This window comes from Scatophagus argus, chromosome 10 (assembly GCF_020382885.2).
Source record: "Scatophagus argus isolate fScaArg1 chromosome 10, fScaArg1.pri, whole genome shotgun sequence".
In the NCBI taxonomy this organism is placed as follows: Eukaryota; Metazoa; Chordata; class Actinopteri; family Scatophagidae; genus Scatophagus; species Scatophagus argus.
The window spans coordinates 13,171,994-13,183,363 of NC_058502.1; the positions used below are offsets into that span (position 1 = coordinate 13,171,994).

The 11,370-nt window shown below is 41.7% G+C and overlaps 2 protein-coding genes across 3 annotated transcripts; both read left to right on the forward strand.

Annotated features, from left to right (window-relative positions):
• The first annotated feature begins 36 nt into the window (after nt 1-36).
• Nucleotides 37-6,556, forward strand: znf451 (zinc finger protein 451). 2 transcript variants are annotated; one of them, XM_046401707.1, is made up of 13 exons: nt 37-161; nt 1,211-1,271; nt 1,603-1,686; nt 1,804-1,917; nt 2,541-2,652; nt 2,881-3,031; nt 3,133-3,259; nt 3,344-3,503; nt 3,913-4,060; nt 4,194-5,683; nt 5,766-5,837; nt 5,977-6,030; nt 6,401-6,556. In XM_046401707.1, exons 2-13 carry the CDS (start codon nt 1,215-1,217, stop codon nt 6,439-6,441), a joined length of 2,610 nt encoding a protein of 869 aa, XP_046257663.1. In that variant the 5' UTR covers nt 37-161; nt 1,211-1,214; the 3' UTR covers nt 6,442-6,556. The 2 variants fall into 2 exon arrangements, with proteins under 2 accessions (XP_046257663.1, XP_046257662.1); XM_046401706.1 differs by lacking the exon at nt 37-161 and adding an exon at nt 690-823.
• A 1,369-nt stretch (nt 6,557-7,925) lies between these two features.
• Nucleotides 7,926-10,585, forward strand: bag2 (BCL2 associated athanogene 2). The gene is made up of 3 exons (XM_046402262.1): nt 7,926-8,261; nt 8,564-8,673; nt 9,627-10,585. Exons 1-3 carry the CDS (start codon nt 8,140-8,142, stop codon nt 10,019-10,021), a joined length of 627 nt encoding a protein of 208 aa, XP_046258218.1. The 5' UTR covers nt 7,926-8,139; the 3' UTR covers nt 10,022-10,585.
• Nucleotides 10,586-11,370: the final 785 nt, after the last annotated feature.

An 11,370-nucleotide genomic window follows, 5' to 3' on the forward strand; every position in this document is an offset into this window, starting at 1 on the left:
ACGGTAAATCCGTTCACACGGCACACTCCGTGTAGAAAAGGAGCGCTTCAGTTACACATGACGTTGGAAACCAGAATAGCTGCGCTTACTTTGATTTTGTGTGTTGGAGCTAACGTTAGCTACCACCCTGTCAACGGAGGACTCAACAAAATAAACAGCAGGTAATGTGATCCTTTGCTTCATTCACCTGTTGATTTCAACCATACTTGATTAACACCAAACCAAGAGCAACTTTAGCTTGTTTCCCCTCACATTAACTAAGTGGGGGTGATGTAAAAGCAGTTGCAAACGTAAACGTTAGAGCTAACGTTAGCTTACCCAGTGCCCGGATTTTTCGGACCGCCCCGGATTGCAGTTACAAGGAAGCACCAGTTTCAAAATTTCGCTGCTAACAAAACCAAAAGATGGTAGTTGATCATGCAAACCCACCGACCACGGAGGTGAACTTCTTGCGACAGATTAGGATACTTGACGTCGATGTTAAGGTGTGTGAAAAGCTGCAGAACAGAGAGTTGTTTCCATGGAGTGCACCTATTCCTCTACTAACGTTAAAGTCATTACAGCCCATTAAATTTTCGCTGTGATACCAGGTGCGTAACTTCTTCCTCGCTGATTGGTTAGAGTCCTGCTCAGCAGTCTGGCGCCCAGTGCTGCCACCAGTGGCCGAGAGCTGCAATATGTTGTTTTTTAAAACATCGAACGATACAGTTTAGCTTCCATCCAGCAGCGGCAGCACTAAATAGACGAACTGTGTTTAGGAGAGGAAGAAATGTTGGATTTTTTACATAGTGAGTTTAATGGAACTGACCGACATTACATCAGAGTAAGTCGTGTTTTTGACGCTTTATGCAGTCCACACACAGACGCGAAGTGTTCCGAGCGGTTGCTGAGACTAATAGCTGCTCTTTGATGGATTTTTAAAACACTGAAACATTTATTATTGTATCCCTGATTGGAGAACCATATGTCGTTACCGCTAGCCAGCTGACCCTGTCATACCATATTCAGGTCAAATCGTATGCAGCTTTTACTTTAACTAATCTATATCCACGTATTTTTTTGTCCTCTTAGCTAGCTTAAACCATAATTTAACCGTTGTACAGTTCAATCGCTGGCACTTGTCTCTCTGGACTTTGTACCCCCTCCTTTTATTTTACGTTCAGTGTAAAGGCTGCAGCTGCAAAAGTCACACTAGTTTGTTTTTCCTCAGCTAAATGTCTTCACCAATCCAAGCAGACGACGATGAGGTGGACGAAGTGGAGTTTGTATCAGTAAGTCATGTGTACACTTAATTTATTTAAAGAATCGATAGGTTCAAAGGATAACAGTCAGTTGCAGAGTTGTTTATGTTGACTGGGCTAATTGTGCAATAACATCTTGATCTTGCCTGATAATTAGACTTAATTGCCATTTTTACTTAGTTCATAAACCTATCATGTTTCATTCACTGAAGGATATAAGCTGCTGTTCCTTATACTGCATGACTGGAGGTGATTTTTCTGACATGGGTCACCCAACCTTTTCATGGGCATGTTTAAACAATAATAAACCATATAAATCTACATGTGTTTTTTTTTTAAATGACATTGTGTCTTGCTTTAGGAGGGTCCTGTCAGACCAGTATTGGAATGTATTGATTTACTGAGTGACAGTGAGGATGAGGGATGTTCATCATTGGCAGGCACGGTGAGTGGCAAGAGGTTGTTGGTTTTTTTTTCTATTTTTTGTTATTTTTTTTATTAAATATTGTGTGAATTTCTGTCTGGTGTTCTCTGACATGTTCTACGTTTTATTCTTCTGTAGCTTGAAGATAAAATCACCTGCCATAAAGCACGTGTTACATCTACACTGGACAGACTAGCACACCAGGTGGCTCGAGAGAAAAAGGAAAGAGCAGATAAATGTAGAGCATTCAAGGTAGGTTTGCTACATTGTCAGACCAGTGTCTTCATGTTTCCATCCAAGCATTCATCAAACATTTATATATATGTATTATGTTACTATATGATCACCTCAAAACTGACAATAAAGAGATAGAAAGATAAAGAGTGGTGCGATATTATCAATACATAATGATTTCTCTATCTACTAATTGCTATTACTAGCTGTTGTTGTATCATTTTCATTCATAGAGTAAATGTAACTTCAAATAGATTTTGTTAAGTGTGTTCATGTTAGATCAGCCGAGTGCAGCTTGCACAAAGTAGGCAAGAACACATTAACAAGACGTCGTGTGAAGACAGGACGTAGTGTGAAGTCACACAGAACCATCTGTGCTGTCACAGTAGATTGTGTGCCGTCATTGTGTGTTGTGTTGTACTTGGGGTCATGTAAGGCCAGTTGTAATAACAACAGCGCCACCCTGTGGACAGAATGCACAGAAAGCAACTGTGGCAACCAACAGCAGCACGATGAGCAGCAGTAGTTTATTCACTCGGTACAACATTATACTGTTTGACACTGACATCTGCTTATCTATCATACAAGTATAAAAAAGACGGCAGAATGTGCTGTTATATTTTTTATGTCTCTTTTTGAAGGAGAAGCAAATCCTACAACGAGCCCATGGACAGCAGGAGCTGGCTTTTAGTTCAACAAATGGAACTACCCAGGAAGCAAAGCGTTGTGTAGACATGTGGTTAAAGATGCCAGGTACATTTTTAATCTGAATCAGAAATCTGTTGCAGAATCACTGACATTGCCATTTGTAAATCTGTCAGCATTTGAGTTGATTCAAGTCAAGCCAAGTAGAAAGAAAAAAATTTTGTTATAAGAGGTAGAGGCATTCCAATGACTGTAGCACTCTGAAGTGGTACTATGCGTTGAAGAAGTTGTATCAGTTGAATGCAGCTTATTATACTGAACCTTTGTGTTTACTAGGTGTTAAACCTGGAGGGATCAGTGCTGGTTCTGCAAGAAGACACAGACCTGCTTCTTTCTCCAGAAGTACTTCAACCAGACACACTTGTCCAGTGATTAACTGTGGTCGAGTTTATGACAATGCATCCCTCCTCGATGGGCACTTGAAGAGGTTGTCCTTTTCTCCTCATTTCAGTGTAGCTGCACTACATTTTGAACCATTTCCCTGAGCACAAATATGGCACATTTGGCACTAAAATATCTTGTGTGTAGGTTTGATCACTCCCCTTGTGATCCAACCATCAATCTTAAAGGATGTCCTTCAGAACTCTTTGCCTGTGCTGCCTGTGGTCAACATTATCAGACTAAAGAAGCATGGAGGAAACATCTTGAGTCTAAGGTTGATGCACTTTTCTGATTGTGCTCTGTATTGTAGTTATTTTGAGAAGAAACAAGCACTGAATGATGTTGTTTTGGTTACCAGGTGTCCTCATCTACTCCTGATGGTCACAGCATTACTCAGACCTATCAGTGCATTGTGTGTTTTGCCTGTCCTGCCTGCTACCTCTTTTTCAACCTTCGCGATGAATGTCTTCAGCACATGGCGGCCACAAACCACTTCACAGATGCACTCGCCATGAATGGTAAGCTTTATTGAACATTTGTATTTTCTATACGTGTTAATTAGAACTTCGCATATCCAGATATCCCAAATTAAGGGATATGGGGAAGTGGAAATATAGTTATTAAACAGCAATATTTTACCATTTTTTGTTTCATCTCTCAATTCTAGGGAATTCCTAACTGATAAATGCATTTTGTTACTGTAGAATATGATTTTTGTATACATGCAATTGTATCCATATGATTGTGTCCCCAAAGGATTTCTACATGCAAGTTTCTTGAACACTAGACAAGAAAAGTATTCTAATTAACATGATCATCATTTTATGCTTATTTACAAAAGACTCTCTTACAAGCATCTTTTTAAGAACCGGGTTCCCAGGGTACTTAACATGTGAGCAACATATGTGTATCTTATTTTTCTTAAAGAAACCAGAGGAGGAGCACTGCCAGTTCCCATCCCACAGTATGTGAAGAATCGACTCATCACTTTGTGCAAGGATGCAACATTCAATGTCCGCTGCTCTTTATGTCACAAAGTGCTGATCTCACATCAGGCAGCTCAAGCTCACTTTAAGTATGTTTTATTAAGGTTTAGTTACTACATGTGCATGCATTCATATATTTTTTGTGTAGCTAACACTGATTTTTCTCATATATTTTGTGCCATTTATTTTTCCTTTGCTTTTTCCCTCTTTGTCCATTTACAGTGTGCACTGCAGACAAGGCTGTGCGGTGGCCAAGGCTGATAAAACAGTAGCACAGGTTATGAAACAGCTGCAAGTGCGAGGGCAGTGCTCCCTCTGCTGTAAGCTCTTCTTCAGCCAAGCTGAAATCGAAAGACACAAGGAATCGGCCCAGCATGACGTGGAGGTCAACATAACAATGGCAAAAGCAGTCCTTCAGCACTGCAGGTTTAGGGAAACTCAACACATGTTGGGAGATAGAGAGGCACAGAGGGAAAGACGGTCCACTAACCTTGAAACACCTTTTCAAAAGAGAAGCAAGAAGAGGAGCGATTGTGAAGAATTTCCAGCCAAACGGCAAAGACTAAGCCAGAGTGTGAACGGCAGCACTGGTGTGAGCTCAGCAACAGCATGGTACTGCGAGTGTGGTCTGCAGTTCTCAGAGGAGACTGCAGCCAGTAAGCATCTCTTGGCCGCGAACCAGATTTTCCATCAGTGTGGCGTGTGTGGCAAACACATGGGAGAGTCCTCAATTACCCGCTTGCACATGAGTCGTTTTCATGGGGGAGCTCATCTCTCGAACTTCCTCTTCTACTGCCGCAAGTGCAAAGTGGAAATGCCTCGATACGAAGATATCCTGTCACATGTGTCAGATGTTCACAGCGGACACACCTACTTCACTGAACAAGATGTGCCCGAGGACCTTGCCACCGTTATCGATGCCATACCGTCCACCAGCACCCTACATTTATCTTCCACAAAGTCCGCAGTCCAGCAGAACACAGTAGAAACATGTTCCTTGAAGGCAGAGCGGACTTGGATGTGCAGGATGTGTGAGGATGTCTTCGACTCGGAGGACGACATCCGCAAACACTGCAGTGACGTGAGCAGTCACAGCTATCAGAGATTCATGTGTGGCCACTGCCCTCAGAAGTTCTTTAAGGAGTCCACTGTGCGCCGACATTGTATGAACGAGCACAACGGGCAGATAAAAAGCTTCTACTTTTGTGGCCTCTGTGACAGCATGCAGTTCGACTCTGAGAGCGACTTTCTGGAGCACTACAAGAGTCTTCACAGTAGGGACTTTTACTGTATAGATGATGGCGAAGTTGTTCAGTATGCTGTTGCTGAAAGCACCAGTCAGCTTACATGCCCATGCATGGGTTCAGAAAAGGGCAAAGAGGACATGAAAGCTACATATACGCAATGCATGAGGGACCTGGCAGATAAAGGAGAATGTCTGTATGTGTGTGCTCCTTGTGATGTATCTGTGAACTCCTATGCACAGATGAAGACTCACGTTCACACAAAACACCCCGCTTTAAACCTGGACATGACCTTTGATGTCAAATGCAAAGCTTGCCAGGAGAGTTTTACTGGAGTACCAAGTTTCCATGAACACTATCACTCCCAACACTGCACATTTGAACCGTGCATAAGCTCCAGGACCTGCAGTAAAGACACAAAAGCTGTAAAAATACTCAGTGCAGTGGAGATCAAACCAGACACCAACGGTACAACAGTAGAATTTTCTTTTACATTTATTATCCGCATTGGCATGTAGCATTTAATTCTGTTTTTATATTTTCATTTCAGAGATTGAAGATGAAACTCTTGTGAAGTTTTTGAACATGGATCAAACCAGCAAAGAGAGTGAAGCTAATGGAGGTAGGTAACCACCACACAGCACGTAGAAAAACAGTTTTTAATGTCTTATTGTTTTTATAATAAGTCATTTTTGGGTGTCTTTAAGTATTCTAACGCCAACTTTAATACATGAGCTTCTCCTTCGTTGGTCTGGTTGCAGATGAATCGGATGACGTAATGTCTGTGAGTGCAGACGAAGCAAGAGAGTCAGCAGGTTTGTGGTCGACCATGTAATCTCTGTTGATGACTGAGCTGTGAAGATCTCACATTTATCCCAATAGCTACTTTATCCTCTCTTTTACTGAGTTTATGTATGTACCTGTTACTGACTGATTACATTTTACTGCAGAGAACTTTGTACGAAACACTCTTTGTGTGTTGGCCTTAGTACCAGGGATGGATGTAGTAACAACTCTTCAGTTTCCAAAAAAAAAAAAAGATCCAAAAAACAATTAAAATATATGTAATATATGATAAAGCACTAGTTTAGTATAAGGTTTTCCTAACATATGATGGTGTTGCCATTTGCAGTGTTTTATTACAGTAACTAACTCCTTATTGTCACCTTTTTTTCTGTTTTACAGAGTTTGAAGAAGCTCTTAAAAGAAGTCTTTTGGAGTTTTAAGAGCATGCTGAGATTCATTTTGTTGTGACACGGTGTTCAACAAACATGATATTGATGTTTTGTACCAGATATTTGTGTTCAGAATATGTAAAATAAAATGTTACTTACAGCTTTATTTTCTGTGTTCATTTTATGATTCTATTATAAAATCAATAATCAATGCATTCCCATCACAGAGAACCATGCACATCACACTGTAGTTGGAGGGTTGGTTTACGGCTGTAGATTTATACACCGTCTTCTGTTGTAAAGACTCAACATTTGAGTGTGTCAGCACATGTGCTATAGATGGCACTGATGACACTGCAAAATGCCTCAGCTGAAGCTGTGCCCATAGCACTCACTGTATCTCCAGTTGCCACCTCTGCTTTCATTGCGTGATTGAAATCCAGCGTATTGTATGCACAGTAAGGAGTATGGACACCCTTTGTATGTAGAAAAGTTTCAGTCCTTCCTGTCGTGCTGGTCCTGATCTTTCCTCATGTCTTCAAACTCATTAGTGGGTGACTGACAGATTCCTTTCAAAGTGGATTCACACTGCAAGTTGGCATTCGGATGTGTTGTGTATTGCTGCCTTTGTAAATGCATGCTTTCTGAAAACAGACTTTATTTTCTACATCTTCTTAGTCACTTAAGTCTGTTTCATAATTTGTGATTCTTGCAAGTTTGATTACAAGTTAATCAGATAATGGGGAAAACTTTCCAGTAAGTAGTTTGAAATAAGGGTCAAGGTGGCAAATGGGGAGTGCTTATGTGCTCATGGAAGTTAATTGGGGTCGGACTTCTCAGGTTGTAGGATTTGACCCTCACCATCTTGTCTCACCTACCTGTGAGAAAACCCCTCCAGATCTCATCAGAGGCTACAACCTGGCACAGAGTTATGAGTAATTCAATACATATGCATTCAGTATACAATCTGTACAGCATTCTAGCCGCTGACAGAGATCAATATCATTAGTAAAATGATTTAGGAGTAGGTTAAAGTGTTAAGAAGTTTAAGCACAACAATTTTAACACCCTTAAGCATCCATCCAGATTTACGTTCAGATATGAGCAGGTGTGCAGAGACATGCCCACATATACATCACACAACACGCTGTGCTTCTTCTTATCTCATTATTGTCACTCATTTCTCCTGCACTGTATGGTGTTGCTGTCATGCCAGACGCCAACAGCTTTTATCTTATTTGCCAGTTATGTTAAAAATTAACCATTTCAAAGTAAAGTGCAGCCATCTCAGGTCCACTTTAAGTTAGGGTTTTCTCCCAGCCTGTGATAATGAGGGCTGATATAGTCTTCTTAAAAAAATAGGCCAGAAAAACTCTTTCATATACCTTCATACCTTCATATTTGGTAATAACAGACATAAACAATAAGTTACAACTTAAAGAGTAACACATCTGAAAACATGTATCTCTGTGGACCTGCCGGACCGTGTAAGAGACCTCTAGGGGGTCCTCTGACCAGACGTTGTGAACCACCGTTCTGGGCTCCTCGGGAAACTTCTGTGAGGACGGAGTGGAGGAAGTCGCAGCCCATGTTAGGAAATGTTCTCCCCGAGGCGCTGAGGAGCTGCGCTGCAGTCAGCTGGACACCTCACAGTGCGGATCGCACACGGGAAGGACTTCTGTCCGGCGAGGATCATCAGAATAGACAAAGTAATAATAATAACAATAATAATAATAACAATTCATCGGTATGGCTCAAGCGAAAATCCAGGCCAAAATGAGCGAGCCTCCCAGCGCTAAGTTCAGCAGGACGCTGTCCATGGCAGATCGCTCCGGACGACTGCTGGAAAGTTTGGATCAGCTGGAAGTGAGGTACAGTCCGGCAACAGGCCTCAGCATGTGCACTTGATCATCGGCTGCTGTTGTTTTTTTTTTTCTTTTATCATAGAAAAACACAGTTTATACAATTTGTGATAATACAAACGTAGAGGAGGGACGCATTGTTGCAGCGGATCACGTTCTAATTGATTTTTACTGATCGTCCTTATGCAACACTCTAACGTGGAGTGGACGTTTGTTTGTCCGGTCAGAGGATGTGGTTATATAAATGGAGGACTGTGCTTATGTACTGATGTCTGTGTGTCTGTGTGTGTGTGTGTGTGTGTGTGTGTCAGGGTGGAGGCTTTACGCGAAGCAGCTTCAGCCATGGAGCAGGAAAGAGAGTGCATCCTGGAAATGATTCAGTCCATACAGAACGGACAAGAAATGCGAAACATCTGCGCTGGTGAGGCTGCTGACTTTAACAACTTTACTTTTTGAGGACAAAAAAAAAAAATCTATACTATAGTCTGATCCACCTTGCTTCACTGTATATTTGTGTTGGCAAAGTGTTTTTGTAGCCGCTCTGGTTTCACTGAAACATTGTGATCCAGTGAGGTTATGAGGCTTTGCTGCTGCATTGTAGTTGGGTGGTGTTGTTCACAAACTTCGTGGGATTTTGAAAAGGGAGGAGGCAACATGATAGTTTTTGCACCCCACCCAAAAGTAGACAGAGGTTTGCACAAGTTCACATTTCTTCTTAGTAAGCAACACTTCATATTACAGGATTACATAGAAAATGATCATACATGATGAGTTGATTACATGGATCCCAATTTTCTAGTTTTCCATCTTGTGTTAGCCTTAAATCAACGCAGTAGTCACTATAGCCTGTACTGTGTTGTACATACAGTGAGCTGGGAATGGCATGAACACTGTGCATACTCAAGTACTGTCCAATGCAGTAAACCTGCCATAACTACAACCACACTGAACAGTTCACTACTGAAGTCGGTACCGAAGCCTTGTTTTGTCAGCTGAGTGAAAGAAATACAACATAACATAAACTGGTGTTCTAAAAATGATCATTGAGTTGAATCCACACATTTCTGACACAGTTTTTAAAAATGGACTTAATAAGCTTTGCAAGTGTAGTACATTCGCAAGGCCACGCTGTTCAGGCAATTCAGGCTGGATTCACCATTCATCAGTACGATCACATTCACCCGAGCTGCATGTGTTTGGGGCGAGAAGGGAACCCAAACGTGGCGAAAATGGAAACTCTGCACGGACGAGAGCAGGGCTTTGAAGTGAATCTTTGTACCGCCTCCTCATAGTAGATTGCGTAGATGCATTTACTGAGAATATTGGGCTCTGATGCAGATGCAGTATTGATTTCCTTCTTGCTCTGTTTCCCAGGGGAGAGGGAAGAGCTAGGCTTGACTGCAAACCGCCTCATGGGCCGCACTCTGTCTGTGGAGATCTCTGTCGGCACAATCAGAAACCCCCAGCAGGAGGAGGCGCTGCGCAAGGCCACGGCCATAATTGATGAACTTGTGAAAAAACTACTGGATGACATGGACAACAGCCGGCAGCGACTGCAGGCCCTGCACGCGGCCTGTGTCACTGAGGCCCCGCCCGTCCCCATCGACCAAAAGTTTCAGGCCATCGTGATCAGCTGTGCTCTGGAGGACCAGAAGAAGATCAAGCGGAGGCTTGAGACTTTGCTGAGGAACGTTGGAAATGCAGAGAAGAACATCAAGATTATGGATCACCAAAAACTGGAGGAACCGAAAGCGAATGGCTGTCACTAATACACAACACCAAAAGAGAAGATGTGTCTTAATCATGCCACTAACCTCACTAAGAACTGCTATAATCCTGTATTAACTCTTAGAAGGACAAAACATGTAGCAGCAAAAGTCCTTGTGGGTGAAATCACAGTGATACTGAACCTTAGGGCCAAGAAAGTACAGTAAAACAACAAACACCAACATTTTCCTTTCATATTGTCGTTATTTACACTGAACTACATAATATGGATTGTTGTATACTGAGATGTGTATGCCTGGTGCATTATCATGGAATATACAATGACATAGTGTCCAATTGGTGGTTTGATCCAGTGACAAACAATGAATGCATGAATAACAGTACAGTAATAGCAGCAGAATAAGAGCATCTCTCTCTGTTTCCTTGTCTCACTGTTTAAATCAGCCACTTGGTCAGGGTGTGCATACACTACCTCTTTGTGTGAAGGCAACACAAATCACATTAAGCTGTGGATTTTAGTTCATATTTGCACAAAGCTGTTTTATGTCTGATTATGTGTGTTGGGGGAAAAAAAAAAAGAATAAATAAGCACACTGAGTACGTGAGGGTGGGTGGCCTGTATTGCTGTAATGAATAAGAATACGACACATCTGCACTTTATATTATCGGTGGCCAAGATGTCATATGTGCAAGTTCGCTGTCAGGACACCTACTCCATGTTAGGTGTAAGAGCCCAACCATCAAGAGGCACACGCATCCCCTTACTTGTACACAGACGCACACACAAATATAGTCGATGAGGCAGATTAATTGAGACAAAACAGCCATATTACTCTTTGACGCTATTAAGACCAATGTCATCAGACAATAGCAACATAGAACTATAGTCATGTGGCCAGTCTGCTATGCAGTCCTGTGAAAGTAAAACACAATAACTAATATGCTGTCCTGTATAAAATGTTTTGCCTTAGAAGTGGGTCATTCCCATGACAAACAGCTTTTTAAATTTGCAGTGACTACAAAACAGACCTGGAAACCAAAGTGCAGTGTCTGTATCAGCGCATCTCCAATTCAGCTGAAGCTAAATTTGATTCTCGATTTCCCCTTTGTTGTGATCCAGAAGCGCAAAACATCTATTTATGAAGAAATTACCTTTCGGTTATTCAGTTTGTTGTTCTACATAATCGAATGATGCGGCAGCTAAATCAGTTCATGACACAGAAGGTAAACTCCTGCTGCAGAGATGTGTTTTGCAGGTTGCTGTTCGTGACCACCTTTAAGCAACAACATTTAGGTTATTATTACTTCAGATGATCTCTAGTCTCTATCAGTGTCGTTTTAAAGTCAAGGTCTGCTTAAACGATTACAGTGGCAGAAGAATGCTGTCACT